This window comes from Neopelma chrysocephalum, unplaced genomic scaffold (assembly GCF_003984885.1).
Source record: "Neopelma chrysocephalum unplaced genomic scaffold, ASM398488v2 Primary Assembly neopelma1_61c, whole genome shotgun sequence".
Taxonomy (NCBI): Eukaryota; Metazoa; Chordata; class Aves; order Passeriformes; family Pipridae; genus Neopelma; species Neopelma chrysocephalum.
The window spans coordinates 747768-766796 of record NW_020897718.1 but is presented as its reverse complement, the minus strand read 5'-3'; the positions used below and the strand labels follow the sequence as shown (position 1 = coordinate 766796).

Sequence of the window (19029 nt, the reverse complement as noted above, 5' to 3'; positions counted from 1 at the left end):
GACCTCTGAGGGGAGGTTCTGGCCCAGGGTTGCTGCACCGCTTCCGTTTTGGATGCATGTTGTACTTGCCAAATCTTCCTTCGCTGCCATCAAGCTGGCTATGGACTGCTCAGCATGTCCTGAAGGTGCACTGTGCTCTCTCATTAATGTAACTGAAGATTATTCTTTCCCACAGGTCTCCCTCAGCCTTTGCTGGAGCTTTATGACTCTCCTGTTTACAAAACAGTCTTAGAAAGGATGCAGGGCTTCTTCTGTACCCTCTACGACAACTGGTAAGACCACCAGCTCTCTCACACACCATCCAACACTGCACAGCTGAAGCAATAGGCTGTTGCTGGGGCCTGACTTCTTTTAGAGTTAGACTTTTGATGTGAACTGTATCCAAGTAGAAGCTGCAGTGGTAGAATATATGCAGTGGTTGTAATCTACCATTTACATATGCAACAGTCTCTGAAAAAGTACCTCAAAATGTGGATCTGCTTTTTAGCTCTTCCTGCAGTTAGGTGGTTGGATTGGAGCACTTACCTGATAGTTTCCCTCTTCTGCCACTTTTAATTACATGCTGGGATACAGTAGCACTTGAAAGTACCTTGTGGTGCTTCAACGCTGAATTCATTGTCCCTCTGCAGGTATCCCGAAAAAAAAGAGATATGGTGCTAAAATTCTCTATAGTATTTGCTTAAGAACAGGGCAACAATCTGATCTCAAGGTGATAGTACTTGTAGCCTTTGCAGGCCAGAGACATGGTACCTGTTATCTAGCAGACTTGCAACTAACTTGTTTTTTTGTTGAAGTTTTCACATCCTGGGAAATGCAGGCCCCTCCATGCAACAGGATTTCTACACCGTTGAGGGTCTCGCCACCCAGCTCCTTAGCTCTGCTTTCAACAACCTCAACAACATTCCTGATTACAGACTTCGTCCCATGCTCCGTATCCTTCCATCACTGCCTCAGGCCAGCTAGGGAGGCTTTGAACACATAAGCTGGAAACCTGCATCATTTTCAGTATAGCTGAGACAAAGAAGGATGATTGAGGAGGTAAAAAAGCAGGGATATGCCTGGTATGGATGAGGTGTGAGCCCAGGAGGGCATGAGCAGAAACAGCAGCGCTTGGGGTCAGAAACAGTAAATGCAAAGGATTTATGTGGTTCTGGAGGCATTGTGAGAGGTGGGTAGTGCCTTCTGGGGGCCAAGAAGGCTTGGATAATGAGGAGCTTGGCAGTAAGGTGTGCTTGTGTGGGAAATCATGTGGGTTTCCCAAGCCACTTTCCAGGGCTGGACATTCAGTCTCACAGCTAGGAAATGGGTGTTAAGCACCCTCAGATTTCTCAACTGAACTGTTGGGGGAAGGATCTGAATACCTCATGGTCTTGCGTATAGAGATGCCACTTGTTAATTGACAGCTGTGAGAAGATGGGCTTTGAGGTGTCTGTTTCTTGACCTCCCAGTGAAATGGGCTCATTTGGGTAGTGTGGCAGTCTTCCCTAGCAGCTGGCCTTATGTGCTGGATCTCTTCCTTAATTGGTCTGTGCAGGTGTGTTTGTGAAGCCCTTGGTACTCTCCTGCCCTTCAGAATACTACGAAACCCTTGTCTGTCCCATGCTGGGACCACTCTTTACGTATCTGCACATGGTAAGAAAACTTGTTTGATGCCTGTTTCTTGACAGCCCAGATTCCCCGTAAGCAGCTGACTCCAGGAACATGTGAGAATGTCTTGTCTCTACAGAGCCAGAAGAGATGAGGGCAGAGCCTTGATGCTTAATGATTTTGATGATGTTTTGGGGGGACTTTTGGGGTGTATTAAACTGTGGCTGTTGCACAGCACCCCTTGCTGTGAATTCAAACCCGTGGACATTAGCTCCTCAACCTGCAGCCATGAGAATTTTTGTGGAGTTTTTTTGCCTGTGTCCTCCCATATTCCTGACAACTCATTCACATTCCTGCAGCCAGCACAGTTGGTAGCAGTTCTTCTGCCATTCAAAATGGGTCTTGGCACGAGAGCTGTGTTTAAAGCTCTTGTGCTTCTGTCAGCAGCTATCACTTGTGTCTCCTTGCGTTGTGTGCAGCGTGGCTCCTTAAGAACATATTAAATCTTTCCTTTTGTCTTGAACAGAGGTTATCTCAGAAATGGCAAGTGATCAGTCAGCGAACCATGCTCTGGTAAGCTTCCACCCCTGGGTACAAAGGGGGAAATGGGGAATGAGATGGAGGTTTGGTCTTTTATGTGGGCCTTTGCCCAGGAACAGCCCTGCCAGCAGAGGGCTGGAAAACACTGTGGTGACTCATTCCCTGTGCTTGGGCAGAGTGGATACTTTAAGACATTGGCTCCCTTCAAACTAAATTTTTTTCTCCTCAGTGAGGATGATGCTGCAGATGACAACCCCGAGTCTCAGGAGATGCTTGAAGAGCAGCTGGTCAGGCTGCTGACCCGAGAAGTCATGGATCTCGTCAGTAAGTGAAATCAAGCTAGATCCCCTGGGATTATTGGGAAGTTTTCCCTGGAGAAGACAACAGGCATTCCCAAAGTGCAGTAAAACTTAACTATAATGGTCAGTAGTATTTTAACATAGTCCTTAGAAGCCTGGTGTGAGACAGTTAGCCCTGTCAAAATCTTAGCTTAAACCTAATAAGAAATTATTAAAAACCTTCAGAAGAGAGTTTCTTCCTTTTGTTTTGTTAGCTTTTAGGGCTCTGTGGTTTTGGCACTGTCCCTTAGAAGTCCAGTCCTTTGAAATCTGGCTCTCCCTGGGACTCAGTAGGGGACATGGATTTGTGAATAACCCAAGTGTAGAGCAGTTTTGTTTCTGGCAATTGCCATGTCTCTAACCAGACAGAGGGAATAGTCCCTCCCCCAGAGCTGTCTCCCTTCTTTGTGTTCCATTTCTCCAATGTTTTTTTGTCAACATGGCTTTGAGCAGAGAGGCTGGGAAAATTGATTCCACATAGAGATTGCAGATCATGTCTTCTGTCTCCTTTCTTGATTGGCCTTTTTGCGTTAAAATGGTGTTCTTCTCAGGTTATGGACTTCAAATGGTTTTGCATGTTCCTGGTTCCAGTAGTTTGAAGCAGCCACTGTGCAGCAGGTTCCACTGGGGAAGATGTTGTGGGTGGGGTGTTACAGCCTTCCAGGGAGTGCAGTATTTGGCTTTTATACTGGGCTTCCCCATTCTTCAGATTCTGTGTAACAGCTGGGGGAGCTTGAAGCAGCTGTGAGCCCATCAGTCTGTAGGATTATCTCTGCATATTCTGAAGTAGCTTCTTCCCTTTTCTGCTTCTCTGACCTGCAACTGTTTTTGCAGCTGTTTGCTGTGTTTCGAAGAAAAATGTTGAACATAACACTACTGCTGCTGTAGATGGAGACGGTGAGTAAATGCCTACCTTGGCCTTTCCTGCCCTTGGTGTACACAAGCACTTTTCCTATTTCATGAGGGAGAGGCTTGCCTTTTGCTGGAAGTTCTGCATGAGGGGTATAGGTTTGGTAAGAAGTCTTCAGCTCTGTCCTGCCCAGTGTGTCTGGGGGCCATAGAAAAAACTCAGTCTAGCCTAGGAACAAATTTGCTGTAGGGTTCACAGGTTGCAGCAGCTGATTCTTAAGGTTCTGAGAAGAGCTGAGGAGAAGAGGGGGATATGCAGTCTTCCCAAGAGCTGAAGGTAGCTAGTTGAGCTCCCTTCCTGCCCCACCAAGGGTGGGTGCTTTTTGCTTGAAAAGAGATATTCTGGGCAAGCTTTGCCAGCATACTGATTCTGTGTGCTGGCTCCTGGCTCCCAGCTTAGTCCTCCTTGCAGGCTCCCTGTTCTCTCCCTCAGTCCTTGGGAGGCCATGTTCACAGTGCTGCCTTTGCTCTGCTCTGCAGATGACGAGGCGATGGCCACGGAGGTGACCCCCCCTGCCAGCGCAGAGCTCACTGAGCTTGGCAAGTGTCTGATGAAGCAAGAGGTAAGAGCCATGGTCTGACTTCTACCATGCTTTCTCTGCACTCTTTGTCATGCTTTTCTGCTGTGCAGCCAAGCATTGCTGCAGAGATCGAGGCTGCTGGAGTGCTCCCCAGTGTGAGAATCATCTCTTAGGAATGTGCATGGCTTTTAAGGGCCTTGCAGAAGCCACAAAGGAAATGAGGATTGAGATCCAGTACAACACACAGCTACAGAGTTTCAGCCCTTCTGGGGAAGACAGCTCTGGGCATTCAGCCCTCGGGGTGCTCCCTGGCTCTGCCTTCATCCTGGGCTCCAGTCTTCATGAGGAAGAACTTCATCCAGAAGCCTTTTGTTTCTTTTTTATTTCTATAAAATCTGCCTGAGCTGGTACAGGAGCCACAGTGTTAACACCACCCACTTTACAGAGTACCCTCAGCCTCTGTACTCCTCTGCTGTGGATGCCTCAGAAGCTCTTGCAGAAGCTATTGCAGTGACTTAAGAGTAGCAGCTGATGGGAGTCCATGAGTACTCCAGGGCCTTTCCCAGGGAGATGAAGGGAGCAGGTGTGCTTGACACTGGTCCCTCATGGTTATGATGGTGCACACTGGGTGCCTTTGGGTGCCTTTGAGCACCTTCAGGATGCAGGATTCTCAGAAGATAGCCCTTAGGAGCTCTTGCAGGGTATCTGGATTGCTTCTTGACTCCCTTCAGGTTTGAACACTGGAAGTGGGAAATAGTTCCTCTGACTGGTCCTCTCTGACTCCTTTTCAGGATGTTTGCACTGCAGTGCTGATCACTGCCTACACATCCCTCTCCTGGAAGGACACCTTGTCCTGCCAAAGAACCACAACACAGCTTTGCTGGCCACTGCTTAAACAGGTACCTCTGGGAGGAAGAAGGGGTTAGTACTGGCAGGGTTGGGAGATGAAGCTCTGGGTGTTGTGAGAAGCATGGCAACTTCACCCCTGGGCACCTTCTCCCTCAGGAAGACTGAGCTGTTGCAGAAATGCAGTCACGTATCAGTATCTTGCTGCAGTGCTGACAGTGGCTCTTCCCCAGGTGCTTCCAGGAAACCTCCTGCCTGATGCCGTGTCCTGGTTTTTCACAAGTGTGCTGAGGGGCTTACAGGTACACGGGCAGCACGATGGCTGCATGGCAGCTCTTGTCAACCTGGCTTTTCAGATCTACGAGGCCTTGGTGAGAAATCCTGTCCTTCAGCCAAATGTGAGGTTGGCTGGGGGGTGGTGGAAAACTAATCCTGTGCCTGCTTGGGTAGGGGCAGAGGAGCCCTGCAGGGCTGCTTGCCTAGCAGAGCCATGTTAATTGTACTCCCTACAGCGCCCTCGCTACCCTGAGCTGAAGGCGGTGATGGAGCAGATCCCAGATATCCAGCTGGACTCTTTGGAGCAGTTTGATTCAAAGCTCCTCAACCCAACACTGCAGAAGGTGGCAGACAAGCGCCGGAAGGATCACTTCAAGCGCCTCATCACAGGTTGCATTGGGGTAGGTGATGTCCTAGAGGAAAATTACCCTGGTCTGTTTCACACCTATATGCAGCAGAAGTGATGGGATGTCCTGCCTCTCGCCAGCCACCCCCCTTCCCAGCAAGGAGGCTGTTGCAGCATGTTCTTAGTGTTTGTTCTGTCTCTCTTCACCCTGGAGGTACAGCAGGGATGGCAGCAGAGACTGAGCAGCCCCTCTATTCACTGAGAGGCAGTGGGTACCCTGCACAAGGGTGCTCAAGGGAACAGGGTGATAAAACCTTTGAATGAGGCTGTTGGGTCATCTCTAGGCTTTTGTGAGGATGGTGGTGTTGGAACCTTTGGCCTTCGATTAGAAGCTGGGGAGCTGGTATGCTGGTGGTTACCTCAGTGCCCTGGCACTTGTGAAAGGCCAGGCCTGAGACTCCTCGAAATGCAATCCCAGGGTCCAGGCCTAGGAGTTGCTCAGAACCTGGAGTCTGCTCTGATCTGCAAGCAGGCTGTCCCTGAGTGGGAGTATGAAGACAGTAATGACTGATGCCTGCCTGTCTGTCCTCTGCAGAAGCCCATTGGGGAGCAGTTCCGCAAGGAGGTTCATATCCGGAACCTTCCATCTCTCTTCAAAAAGGCGAAGCCATCATTGGAGACAGATGTGCTAGAAAACGAGGATGGAGAGGGCTTCAACGTACTCTTTGAACCCTGAGCCTGGGATGCTGCAACCATCTCCTCCCCTACCTTATATTTTGTCTCCTCCTAGTAAGCACATTAGATTCTCCTTGTCACACCTCCACAAGCATTCATCTGAATAAAGCCCTTTACGGGTCCTGTCCCATTCTCCTCCCTACACTGGGATGGGACCTGCAGTGGCATTTGAAGCAGTCTGTTAAACCTTTCCCCTGATTTTTTCTCCTCCATTGGATGAGCATTTCTAGACCTCTGCTTCTCTGCAAGGTGGGAGCTGAGCCTATAGACTCCATTAGGTAAAGCCTGGTCATCTTGTAGCCTTGGGTCACTCTTGCTCCACCTCTTCATCCCTTGGGTTTTAGGATTAATGCAAAAGGCAGAGTAGTGTGCCATGTGAAAAGGGGCTACCCTAATCTTCCTCTGGGTGCTAGTAACCAGGCTTTGTAGGGAACACATCGGACACTCCTGTCACATTTATCAGCACTTGTCCCTAGCGGACTGGTATTCTGATGAATCCGTTTCCCTCCAGGATGCTGAGCCTTGGGCTGAGGGCTGTGTGCCAGGAAGCCTAGCAGTGCTCTAGGATCTCCCGCGAGATCAGCCTTTCTAAGGTGCAACTGCTCTCTAGAAAGAGGCAGACACTGTCATACACATATATATATATACATATATATGTATAGATATGATCATACAGTTTGTTCTACCCAGAGCCAAAGGGAAGGCTTTTACTTTGTGCCAGCCTTTCTTGGACATCTCTCAGGGGGAGCAGGGCAGATAATTTTTTTTTTTTATTATTTTTTTTTCATTTTACCACACCCTGTAGACTAGAACTTGGCCAGTGCAGGGTACACAAAATTTGGACCAATATCTGAAGCACCTGCAATCCAAAAGGGATCTCCTCACCCTGTTGCAGTGGAGATGACAGTAGCCCCTGGTTTTACCCACTCTAGTACTTCTCACAGAATTGCATGGTGGGGCAGGAGGGGTGGGCTTTACACTGCAGTTCACAGGGCGGAGCCAGGTCAGAAACTGGGTTTTAGCTGAGGTGGGACTCTATGAAGCCACTCCAGTCTGCAAAGCTGGTTCACACAATCTATCCTAGTGTTAGCACAGGAGCTGGGAGGGTCTGTCCAGAGGTAGCAGGCAATTTTGCCATCCAGGAGGCAGAACAAGTATTAAATAGTGGTAGGCGGAGAAGTGGTGTCTCAACATGGACAGACTGGACAAAAAAGCTGGAGTTCAGAGGTGTGGGAGTGCAGATAGGAAGAGCAGGCCTTGGGAATCCACTCACCCTCCTGCCCCTGCTGTTCCACCAGCACACCCTCCACTTTCCTCCTGGCCTCAGACTTCAGCCTCTGAGCTAACATGGCTCCTGGCTCTAGCAAAGACTGGGTGTATTTATTGTGTTGTGATATTTTTAACATTCTGTGACTTCATGCTAGACACAAGGGAGTTTTTTAAAATGGATTTTAAACCTTTTTTGTAGGAATGTTTAAATCCGAAGCTGTCTCTGAACTGGTTGTGTTACACCTCTGAATGTCAATAAAGCTATTCCAGTTTCATACACGCATTGTCATGTTTCATTTTTATTCTTTTGTCTGTTTTAGTAAGATCTGAGGCCTATGGTCTGCCCAGGCTGCCTGCCTAAGGATTGCTCAGCACTCCTTATTCCACCTACCAAAAAGGGGGCACCTTTGCTAGTAGTCAACATTCATTATCAAGGAGGGGATGAACCATTCCAGACTAGGTAGTTAAATTAGAAGGTGAGGGGTAAATTGCATTTTAAAGTACTTACATGTCACTCACAGCTAGTTTATATTAATTCTGGGTCCCAGTTTGCAGCTTGAGGCGAATATGTTGCCAAAGCAAAACCCTTGGGCTATTTCAGGGTATGTTCCATAAGCAGCATGGGAAATACATGAAGCAGTAGCAGAGAGAGGTGTATATGCTACTGAAGTAGCCTGCAAGCCCAACCTTAGCTATTGCTGGGAAGAGCAGTATCTTGTGAGATAGATATATATGTTTGTGTACATGTGTGTGTGTATATACACCATATCTTGTGTATCTGTGTATATATATATATATGCATATCTATACATACACACACATAGACAGACCCAGCACATGCATGGGTCTGAAACAATATAGTGACATGGGACAGGTTGGGATTGGAGCCAAGATGCCAACTGTACCTCTCCCCTACAGCATATTCACCCTACCACCTGTAACATTAACAGCAGAAGTAATTATATCCCAGTGAAATAACCATTTGCTACACTGAATTCTAGCGTTATAGTGTGGATTGACTTAAGCAACTGGGACACACCAGTAACTCCCAGACATTTCTGAAATTCCAGTCCCTCCATCAGCTTGTCAAGAGACTTTCACAAGCCAAGATCTATCCTGTGCTGAGTAACAATAGTGCTCACCACTTAGACTACCTTGCCAGTCCTCCCAGGGTGGAGAGGCCTTTGTCACTTGCCCTCTACCATTCAGTTCTGTTTCAAGGTTGGCCCAAAGTACAGTCACTGAATGGGTGAACAGAGTAGACAAATAAATTTAACACCTGTGATGAAATGCCTTTCCCTGAGATATCTGAGAAGGGACAGCCTTACAAGCATGTTTTTAAATCCCACCTTTGCACAGAGAAATACAGTGCTGTATCATAGAATCATAGACTCTTTTGGCTGAAAAGGACTGTCAAAGATCACCTAGTCCAACACCCCTGCCCTGGACAGGGACACCTTCCACTAGACCAGGTTGCCTCATCCAACCTGTTCTGGGAACACTTCCAGGGATGGGGTATCCACAACTCCTCTGGGCAACCTATTTGACAACTTGCCTCCACCCTCATTGTAAAAAATGTCTTATGTCCAATCTAAATCTACCCTCTTCCAGTTCAAACCCATTGCCTCCTAGCCTGTCACTACAGGCCCTGGAAAAAAGTCTTTCTCCCCAACCCCTTTGTATGTTGAAAGGCCAGAATAAGGTCTCCCTTAAACTTTCTGTTCTCAGCTGAACAATCCCAACCCTCTCAGTTTCTTCATAAGGGAGGTTCTCCAGCCCTCTGAGAGCAGAGCCTTTTCTCTAACGTATTACCTATGCCGGAGCTGGTCTGAGACACCCACAAACAGCCCTGCAGTGATACCAACTCATTAAATCTCACTGACCTGCTTTGAAGTGCTTCACCCTACTGCCATATCAGGCCTCTTTACATACTGCATACAATCTAAAATAAATGCTATTATTCATCTTTAGACCTGCTGTCACTTTGTTCTCCATGTATTACAGTTTCACAATTGCAAATGGCACAGAAGGAGACAGCTTTAAAAAAAAGCCTTTATTTTAACATATCTCCTCACTGAGGCTAATTACCAACAGAAAACAAATCCAAAGAGATGGTCCTAAGACTCTTGGCAAGCCTGTATCAAGCCTCTTGCCTATGGAAGAGGAATCACCCCTACAGGCAGGTGCAGGAAGCCCGGAAGAGCAGTGCAGGGATATGCTTCCCATCTACAGCCAGGTCACTCCATAGGCACAGAGTCCAGCTCGTTCAGGAAACGCTGACACTTTCCCATCAGGATCTTGATGGCTTCACTCACCAGCACATCTGGAGGCAAGATACCCGTCGACTCCACTGAAACTGCACAGAGACACAGGTCAGCACAGCCACAAGGCAGCTTCAGCCTGCACCTGGCTCCATGTTTCTGTCCCTCGCCTTCCCTTACACCACACTTGTAACAAGCCAGATCTTCACAGCCAAACAGGTTACATTTGCCAGCAGGAAGCACAAAGAGATTCAATCCCAAAGCAACACCAAACCACAACCTCAGTAGTTACCCACTGGAATATGAATGTATGAATGCTGATGAGGGAGTGGGAGGAGGCAGAAACCCAGCCATACATGCTGGCCAGTCCCTTCTTCTTTACACAAACCAGGCAGGGCTCTGTGGGGAACAGGACACTTACAGATGTAATGGTTTCGTACTCTTGCCAGGCGCACAAGGTTTTTCAGACCCTCATGACGGAAAACTTCTCTGCTGAATGTGTCCAGCCGTGCGTTGGCAACTCTTGCCACCTTTTTTCCTAAAGGGAAAAAGATGAAATGAGGTGGGCAAATTGCAGCAGATGGGTGCCTTGTGGTCACGCAGGTGCTTACCCCTCAAACAGGCACTCCTCCATCAGCAAAGGCAGGGACGCCACCACCTGAAAGAACTGGCATATACCCAAAATGAAACACCAGCCAGGCAGAACTAACTGTAGTGGACTGATTACAAGATGGAGTCTGCTTCGCCATTGTCTCGAGCATGGAGTTAAAAAGCCTCGATGCCACAGCTAGGCTGCTGCAGGAGCCGAGCTACTTGAAAAAGCTCCAGGAGGCACCTAGCAAGCTAGCAGAGGCGGGCAGATGAGCAAAAAAGATAGAAAGTTGTTACAATCAAAAAACATGGGAAGGACTTACTCTCCCAAATAAGGTATGCCAGGCACATCTTGCTTGGAGACTGGGAACCAGCCAATGGACACTCAGGGTCCATCTTGCTACCAGGTGACCTTTGCTGGGATACTGGTGAAGTGGCCAATGGACATCCAGGGGTATTTAAGGCCGTGCCTGGGGACTGCTGGGGGGCTGTTTGAGAACTGCTGCAGGAGGTGCTGCCACTCTGTTACCCTGTTGGTTCAGCTCATTCTTCGGAGGATACAAGGCGACCAGGGAAGAAGCCCAGCAGAGATCTACCAGCTTGCAAGCCAGCAGTACTTCATGGTGGTGGTAACCCCTGTCCTGTGCTTTTAACAGTTACCCTTAGCTTTTCCCACTTTTTTATCTTCCTTCTTTCTCTCTGCTCTCTTGTGTTACAAAATAAAGTCAAATTATCATTTTGAGACCCAGCATCTGGCCTGGTTTGTGCCTTAATCTCGCTTATGGGAATGTTTTAGAACCTGGTTCCCCTCTGCATCTAAGCGGATTGGAACACTAACCCAAACGCAAAGCCTGCATGTACCCCTAGGCAGGACACAAGAAGCCTTCTCCACACTCAGCTGCTTGGAGGAAGCGAGCTCGCTACTCAGTCTGACACATATCCAATGCCTTAGCATTTCAGGGAGACACCAGTTCAACACTCAACACATCTGCATGTGGCAGTCACTCATCCATAAAACCAGGCTCAGAAGAGCATGAGCTGGTGCTGACCAGCAAGGCAACACCACAATGTGGTTTTGTCACTACAAAGTTTAGCTCTAATCTCGAATCAGTCTCAACCAAAGCTTGTAAGGATCAAAGCACTTAGAGCAAAAAAGAAGTACCCTTGATATTCTGGATCTCAATGACTCCAGGGGAAAAGCACTTCTGCAATGTCTCAGCCGCCTCATCCTCAATAGGCTTCAGGAGAGTAATGTCAGGAAGCAGTCGATAACTGGCCGTTGCCACAGGAGAAAACTTGGCATGATCTTTACCTGCAAGAAGAGTTAAGAGTCGAGGATGAGAACAGGCCTCAGGGAACAAGAGTGCAAGGATGCCGGGGCCTAAAGTTCCAGGGGGAAAGCCAGTTCTCCACCCTTCCCCTTCACACAGCAGTGCCCTACTCCAAGCACTCACATTCCTCCTTCTTCTGCCCCAGGACTCAGGACTCACCTATACCCTTGACACAGTGCATAAGCACATCTATTTCCTGTCCAGGGCGCAACAATGCAATGAGGATATCATCATGAACTGGTCGGAAGTCGGCATCCGGAAAAAGGTCTGTCTGATTCCCCAAGGGCACCCATGTCATATGTTTACTGTACACTGCAAAGAGAAGCCACAAGCATCAGCCAGCTTCTGTCTCAAAGCAGGTCACTGATCTGTACAGGACTGGAGATGGCAAAAAGTAAGTTGAGCAGAATGGTATCAGCTCTCTCCCTGTGCACACACAGGGCACACAGGAGAACAGCCCAAATCCTGTCTTTCAAGACCAAAAAAACCAAAGAAGAGCACCTATTTTTAGGAGAGATCTCACCTTTGTGATTGCAATATAGTTCATCAGGATCAGATGATTCCTTAGCTGCCTGAGGGTTTCGGCTGCATTTTATTTTCAGTTGAAACTGCAGAGTATCAATTTCTGTGCCTTCTTGATCTCCTGGGAAGGGAAGAACCCCATGAGCCTCTATGAAATCACACTTCTGCTCAGTTTACATGACTCTGATTTCCTACTTTGAGGGAAACCTTCAAAATTTCTGTTCAATCCAAGACTCTCACCTTGGTTTCTATACTCAAAGAGCCGAGGGTCAGCTCGGATTGGAATGAGGCCCAACCGATGAGCCAGAATTTCATCCTGCACAATGGATGTGTTGTTGTACACAAAGACCTTCTCTACAGCCATCGTTGGCACCTCAGGGAGACAAGAGATCAAGTCAGCATAAGATAATAGTTGAACTACATGACAACAGATTATCCAGCTAGAGAGCCCCTCCTCTCCCACAAATAACTGCCATGCAGGCTATTTTCAGAGGTATTTCTGCCAAGTCAGAGGACCCAATATCCCCTCACACCCCATATACCCCTTCCCTATTTTTTTTAAACAATCGATCACAAGAGGTGAAGGGCGGGAGAAAGGGCTTTGAGGCATCCTCGACCATTTAGTATTTGGCAGCATTATGTGGCTTCTGTTTGGTTTGCAACACAGCTGTGTCCAAAAGGCTGACCCGCAGACACCACCAGCAGCACCCTTAAGTGCAACAGGTGGCATTGCCCATGCTGCTAAGCCCTCTCTTCTGGGTTCCTGGCACACATGTAGAATGAACGTGTCCTTCTCTTCCAAACCCTTCAGCTATCCACAAGGGCTGACATCGGGCTGACATCAGGCCGGACCTTCCCCGCTCCCCATCACGCAAGTCGTAAGCTGGCACTCCAAGGCGAGCACCCCCGCAAGCAGCGGTACCTCGGCGAGCAGAATGCGGCGGAACGCGTTGGCGATGGCGGCATCGATGCCCACCATGTCGAACTCCAGCGAGTCCCCCTCCTCACGGATCACGTCCACGCGGAACGCCTGCAGGAGCCGCGCACCGCGGGTCACGCCGGCCGCGGGGCCCGCATCACCCCGCACATCCACCTACAGCCCCAGTCAGAACCCGCATCCCCCCGCACACCCACCCACAGCCCCGGCCAGAACCCGCACCTCCCCACACACCCACCCCAGCCGCCGGCGCAGCTCACCCACCTCCTCGAAGCGCTGCTGGTCCCAGGCGTCGTCGTAGCCGGGGTAGTTTCCGGGGAAGTCGGTGGTGTGGACCTGCGAGGAGAGGGCACAGGCGGGGCCGTGAGGGGGTGCGGGCTCCGGGTGGTCGCGTTCCGGCCCCGACGCGCTCACTCACGTTGCGGACGCCGAACTCGCCCAGCACCACGCGGTCCCGCATCTCGTCCGCGCCCCGCAGGGCCGCCATGGGAGCGAAGGGGCGCTGCTCGCCGGCACCGGGAGCGGCTCCACGGCCGCCGTCACATCCGCTCCCGCCCATCCGGGCCAGCGCGGCGGGGCCGGGACGGGCACCATGGCCGCGCCGGGGCCGGCGGGCGGCGGCGGCAGGAGCGGCGCCCCCGCAGCCGAGTGGGGCGGCTTCGAGGACAACATGCAGGTGGGGCCGGGCCGGGGCGGTGGCGGCGCGGCGGGGCCGGGCCGGGCCGAGCGGGCGCTGACGCCGTGTCTGCCCCGGCGCAGGGTGGCGGCTCCGCCGTCATCGACATGGAGAACATGGACGACACGTCGGGCTCCAGCTTCGAGGACATGGGGGAGATGCACCAGCGCATGAAGGAGGAGGAGGAGGAGGAGGAGGAGGCAGAAGGCGAGGCGGGCGCCGGCGAGGAGGAGGACGGGGAGTTCCTGGGCATGAAGGGGCTGCGGGGGCAGCTGGGCCGGCAGGTCGCTGACCAGGTGAGCGCAGCCCCTCTGCCGGCCCCGGCGGCCTCTCCTGCCCACCCGGCCGCTGCCCGCTACCTTCTCTCCGCAGATGTGGCAGGTGGGCAAGAGACAAGCCTCCAAGGCCTTCAGCCTCTACGCCAACATCGACATCCTCCGGCCCTACTTCGATGTGGAGCCCGTCCAAGTGCGAGCCAGGTGGGCAGGGCCCGGCGGGGGCTGAGGGGGCCGGCAGCTCCGTGCCTGCAGCAGGCTGGCTGTGTCCACCGGGCGAGCGAGCAGGGCTGGGCTGTCAAGCCTGCGGGAAAGCTCACGGATGGGGAAACACTCCCCTTAGTGTGTCCCGCTCTCCTTAGTGAGATCCTGCTGTTGGGCTGGCAGCCCTGCCAGCCAACACTGGTGCTTGGGGCAGGAGAAAGGGCTCTGGGGCATTCTCAGCCTTTTTGTACTTGGCTGTGTTGTGTGGCTTCTGTTGGATTTGCAACACAGCTGTGTCCAAGAAGGCAAAGTTTTGTGAGCTTTTATGAAAAGTTGCCTTTTGTTCCTGCTGTTCTGTCAAGGAGCTCTCATCCCTGCATGGATCCCTGAATATTTTAATTGAATCTGCCCCCCCTGCCCTCAGCAAAGTTTACCCACTGACAGTAAGAGTTTTCTTCTTTAGTGACCTTCTGGAACCCTTTAGAAAGAATCTCTGTTCCCCAAGGCCTGGGAACACAGCAGCAAACATTAGTAATGGGTGTATGGAATATTTTACTTATGAAGCATTTTGTTAACCATCCTATTGCCCTTCCTGCTCCTGTTGTCATTGCCTGCTTTCCTGTGATGCAGACTCCTGGAGTCCATGATTCCTGTGAAGATGATTAATTTCCCACAGGTGAGTTCTCTTTTGCTGAATCAGACTCCATGGCCAAGTGACTGTCCCACCTTGCAAAACTGAAGTAGACCATGTTATTAATGACCTCAGTTTGTTAGGTGTTCATCTCCCTGAAAATGTTGGTGACCCCTTTCTTGTGGTTGTTCCAAATCTCAGTGTGCTCTCACCTAACCTTAGGCAATAACCTAGGCGATAAACTTCATCCAAGACACTTGTCACATTCCTTGTGGTGGGACCCTGGTACTCGGGAGCACTGACCAAACTTTCCCTCATCTGTCTCCTGTAGAAGATTGCAGGCGAGCTGTACGGACCCCTCATGCTGGTTTTCACACTAGTGGCCATTCTTTTGCATGGAATGAAGACCTCAGACACCATCATTGTACGTCAAGTCTCAGTGATAAGTTGTGGTTTGACGGGGCTCTGGATTGCTACAATTACAGTAGAAACAGAGAAGAAACCTCTTCCATAACTGAATAAGCGTCTCACTGAAAGCAGATGGATTTGAGAAAGAACTTGTTGGTTTGGGGGTGGGAGGAAGGATGCACCAGAAAGTCTTGACACTCTGCTGCTGGGAGAGCTGCTGGGTCATGTGGCCTTCTGAACACTGCTAGCTAGCTATTTGCTAATGCCTAGAAAGGCTCTGGGACTGTCAGGTGAAATTTGGGTGCTGGCAGGTCACTTCTATGAGTTTTCCTCATCCTGACGCTCTCTCCACAGAGGGAAGGCACACTGATGGGCACAGCCATTGGGACCTGCTTCGGTTACTGGTTGGGCGTCTCGTCTTTCATGTATTTCCTGGCATATCTGTGCAATGCACAAATCACGATGGTGCAGATGCTGTCACTGTTGGTATGTATAGGTGGAACTGCCTGGAGATGCACATTGGCTGCATGGTGTTCCAGCACAAGCTTTTCTCAAAGAACAGGAAAAGTCCCTGTAAAATATTGGTCCCAGGTAACTGGGACAACCTGGAATTCCAAGATGCTCTTCAGACCTGCCCCATTCCAGGCACAGCAATAGTGCAAGGAGGCAGTTCCTTCATGCAGGTCTCCTGCTCTGCACTTCCTGATTTGAGAGCCTAGTGGAAAAAAAGAGGAGACCCCAATTTCTCTGGAATCAGAGAATCTTTCCTTTGTTTCCCAAGTTGTTTCAATCTCTGACATGCTAATGAATCCTTCAGACAGACTATGTGGATGTGAGATGCTGTTAAAATTGTTTTTCTGGTTGACTCTTTGGCATTGAATGAGTGGTCTGTGAGCCTTTGCCTCAGTGAAGTGGTGCAGGAATAGGCTGTTTGTGCTCTTGATCAATGGCCCTTTGTGTGGGACTGACACTTGTAATATGGACATTTTTGTTTTGTCAGGGCTATGGCCTTTTTGGACACTGCATCACTCTCTTTGTCACCTATAATATCCACTTCCATTCTCTCTTCTATATCTTCTGGTTGGTTGTTGGTGGACTCTCCACACTACGAATGGTAAGGGACAGGCAGCCTGGGGTCTTCCTCTTCCTGGGACAAAAAAAAGGGAGGGAGGGGTTGTTTGCTTTCTGTTCTTTGGGCCTGGCAGTTCATTTCACAGCCAGTTGGGCTGCTGTGAAGAACAGCCCGATGATCCTGCATCATTTGGCCACTGGTGCAGGGAGGTGCTGCTTGGATTAATATCCTCACCCATTCTAAGAGCTGCGGGAGATTTACTCCCTTACAGCTCTTGCTGCTCTGGAGAGCCAAGCCTGCGCATCCTGCACTCTTGGCAAAACCAGGCAAGGTTCACCTACACAAAACAAAGTCAGGTTGCTCTAAATTTGTTGGTGAAAACTGTGAAAAAGACTCAGATTAGTGTTTCCATGGATTCTCCCTACTTGGCCCATCCTCCTGTGTGCCTCTGACTGCAATGCTAGAGGCTCAGGTAGCAGCTACCTTGTCTCTGGTCTCCACCTCTCTCCTAGGTTGCTGTGCTGGTGTCACGCACCGTGGGACATACCCAGCGGCTCATCCTGTGTGGGACTCTTGCTGCTCTGCATATGCTTTTCCTCCTCTATCTGCACTTTGCTTATCACAAGGTGGTAGAAGGTAAGCAAGGGAGATATGAAGACATCCTGTTAAATGTGGGGGAAGAGAAGCTGCTTTTTGCTCTGAGAGAAAGGATGGACAGTTTGGGTCTGTCCTTAGGGTATCTGTGCTGGTTTCCAACTGAAGAATGAGTAGCTTTTTTAGAGGAAGCTGTTGAAGTAGGGCACCAGGTAGACAATGAGGTAGTTACTGTCACTGAGTTTTAGCACTTAAGACCCAAGTTGCGAGGGAGGACCCTTATTATTTCCCCACAAGTGAAGTGTAGCAGGACTGACTGTTCTTGCACGCAGATATCCAGCCCCTTCCTGAATATTGCTGAAGTCAGGTTGCTTTTCTCTGATCAGGAAATGTGTCATAAGTATTTTTACTTCTTTGTTCAACACCTTTTGTCATCTTCTGTTGTACAACACAGATAGCAGAAGCTGCATCTTCCCCAGTTGGTACTGTTCACCGGGCTATGCTTGTTCAGGTCCCTTTCTGTATCTCTTTTTGTTTTCTTCTGACAAAGTCTCAACATCCTTTAAAAAAAACCCAAACACCTTCTCCCACTTATCTCTAGAGAGTTTCCAGATCCCTAAATATGCAATTCTGCAAGCATCTTTATGAGTTTAGGCAGCCAGACCCATTCATGATATTTCAGATAAATCTGCATAATTAGGGGTTATAGCATAGCATTACAGGTCCTTCTAGATATAAATCCTGTTCTTTCCTTGATCTGTTCTTATGGTGAAGGTTCTGAGCTCTGATGTGCAATTATTTGGCAGATGAAATAGAATAAAATATACTCCAGTTTTCTTCAAGGCACTCCAAGACTGATGATCAGTCTTGAGAGGTTAATTGACAGGGACTTGAGAACACTTGCATCAGGATATGTATTTTCTGCCAAGAATGGTCTATGTTTGCATTGCAGTGATAAAAATTCCATATTGCAGCCCAGCTGCAGCTCCTGATGTAATTCTGCAAGTGTATCTTAGGATGAAAGCAAGCAATTGGTCTAAGAGCAGGACCTGTGCTGGGATGAAGTAGGAACAGGATTTTATCAATCTGCCTCAGCAGAGCAACATCCCTGGCAGTACCTGCATTCAGGTCAAATGGCAGGGGACTGGATCGGACACCCTCAAAGCAAAAAGATCTGTGTTACTCTTGGTAACATGCAGTTTTCCTGCCCTGAGGTCAAGCTCGGGTGTGTACCCTGTGGTCTCTGGATGGAGGTGTTTACTCTTGCTCAGTCTTTGGGGTTAGATGTCTCCTCTTTGCCTGCAAGTGTTTCGCATATCCTGGGCCCTGACACCATCAACCACTACCTGGCCAGAGAGAAAAGCAAGAAGAAACATGCCATCTGCTATCATCTGAACTAACTGTTGCCTCTCTCTCCTTTTTTCTGTACCCTGCAGGTATCCTGGACACATTGGAAGGACCCAACATGCCACCCTTTCAGAGAGTTGCCCGAGATGTTCCAGTTGTTTCCAATGCTGTACTGAACACAACAGCCAAAGCCATTGCATTGACCCTGTAGTTTCACAGACTTGGACTTGCTTCCTTCACTACTTCTGGGGCTGCATAGGGCCACAGTAACCTGCTGTCTCTTAGGAACAGGACAGAACAACAAGAAGACGACTTGGTTTTGTTTTGCTGGACCTGTCCTTTGGGTTACAGTTTTGAGTAGCTGAGTGGACTCAGCTGAGGTGAGTCGCACCTCAGTGACTCAGAAGAACTACACTCTTCCCCCACCCAGGTCTGGGCTGTCTTGAGTAGAGTGGTTCTGTTGCCTGCATGTTTAGCTGGGATTTCCCGGCACAGTTTGTCCCTTAGCCCTCTTTCCGCTTGCTGATGTAACTCCAGGAGTATCTGCCCTGTTCCTGTCCTGAAGAGGGAAGAATTAAATTGATGTTGGTGCTGAGTGATGTCTTATGTTTGAGCCTGCTTGTCTAGTAGGAGAGTGGTGTTGGGTCTCTATGCTTTTATCTGTCCTGTCCTAGGCTCAAAGCAGGATTCTTTGCAATTTTCTGCTGTCCTACTTCAAATGTTCTGTGATACATGACCTCTCTTGGGCACTTTTCCATAGCCCAAGAAGCACAGGAACTTCATTTTTTCTGGAGATTTTCAGAACAGCACAAT

The 19029-nt window shown here is 49.5% G+C and overlaps 3 protein-coding genes across 4 annotated transcripts in view; 2 read left to right on the top strand and 1 right to left on the bottom strand.

The window, feature by feature from the left end:
• XPO5 (exportin 5) overlaps positions 1 to 7644 on the top strand; it is a 29572-nt gene extending 21928 nt beyond the window's left edge. For both annotated transcript variants that reach the window (XM_027682053.1, XM_027682052.1), the window contains 11 exons: positions 176 to 272; positions 795 to 931; positions 1535 to 1632; positions 2114 to 2160; positions 2357 to 2451; positions 3300 to 3362; positions 3855 to 3937; positions 4687 to 4794; positions 4975 to 5112; positions 5254 to 5418; positions 5959 to 7644. In XM_027682053.1, the coding sequence (XP_027537854.1) occupies positions 176 to 272; positions 795 to 931; positions 1535 to 1632; positions 2114 to 2160; positions 2357 to 2451; positions 3300 to 3362; positions 3855 to 3937; positions 4687 to 4794; positions 4975 to 5112; positions 5254 to 5418; positions 5959 to 6099 (1172 nt within the window). In that variant the 3' untranslated portion in view covers positions 6100 to 7644. The remainder of the gene's footprint in view (positions 1 to 175; positions 273 to 794; positions 932 to 1534; positions 1633 to 2113; positions 2161 to 2356; positions 2452 to 3299; positions 3363 to 3854; positions 3938 to 4686; positions 4795 to 4974; positions 5113 to 5253; positions 5419 to 5958) is intronic.
• Positions 7645 to 9401: 1757 nt separating this feature from the next.
• POLR1C (RNA polymerase I and III subunit C) lies at positions 9402 to 13532 on the bottom strand. Its single transcript, XM_027682089.1, has 9 exons — positions 13428 to 13532; positions 13274 to 13345; positions 12995 to 13102; positions 12313 to 12445; positions 12074 to 12193; positions 11710 to 11862; positions 11382 to 11531; positions 10050 to 10166; positions 9402 to 9723 (listed from the first exon to the last, which is right to left on the bottom strand). The coding sequence occupies exons 1-9, from the start codon at positions 13494 to 13496 to the stop codon at positions 9605 to 9607; spliced, it is 1041 nt and encodes a 346-aa protein (XP_027537890.1). The 5' UTR covers positions 13497 to 13532; the 3' UTR covers positions 9402 to 9604.
• A 19-nt stretch (positions 13533 to 13551) lies between these two features.
• YIPF3 (Yip1 domain family member 3) lies at positions 13552 to 18811 on the top strand. The gene is made up of 9 exons (XM_027682087.1): positions 13552 to 13685; positions 13769 to 13981; positions 14058 to 14164; positions 14795 to 14840; positions 15127 to 15219; positions 15558 to 15689; positions 16204 to 16317; positions 16788 to 16911; positions 18306 to 18811. The coding sequence occupies exons 1-9, from the start codon at positions 13602 to 13604 to the stop codon at positions 18425 to 18427; spliced, it is 1035 nt and encodes a 344-aa protein (XP_027537888.1). The 5' UTR covers positions 13552 to 13601; the 3' UTR covers positions 18428 to 18811.
• The last annotated feature ends 218 nt before the right edge of the window (positions 18812 to 19029 follow it).

Bases quoted from the DNA above. Each gene is read 5' to 3' on its own strand.
- YIPF3 (XM_027682087.1), top strand. From the start codon at position 13,602: ATGGCCGCGCCGGGGCCGGCGGGCGGCGGCGGCAGGAGCGGCGCCCCC. The intron at 13,686-13,768 runs GTGGGGCCGGGC...GCCCCGGCGCAG, and splicing joins GCTTCGAGGACAACATGCAG to GGTGGCGGCTCCGCCGTCAT. The intron at 14,165-14,794 runs GTGGGCAGGGCC...CCTGTGATGCAG, and splicing joins CCCGTCCAAGTGCGAGCCAG to ACTCCTGGAGTCCATGATTC.
- POLR1C (XM_027682089.1), bottom strand. From the start codon at position 13,496: ATGGCGGCCCTGCGGGGCGCGGACGAGATGCGGGACCGCGTGGTGCTG. The intron at 11,863-12,073 runs GTGAGATCTCTC...TTCTCTTTGCAG, and splicing joins ACTATATTGCAATCACAAAG to TGTACAGTAAACATATGACA. The intron at 9,724-10,049 runs GTAAGTGTCCTG...GTCTCTGTGCAG, and splicing joins AGTACGAAACCATTACATCT to TTTCAGTGGAGTCGACGGGT.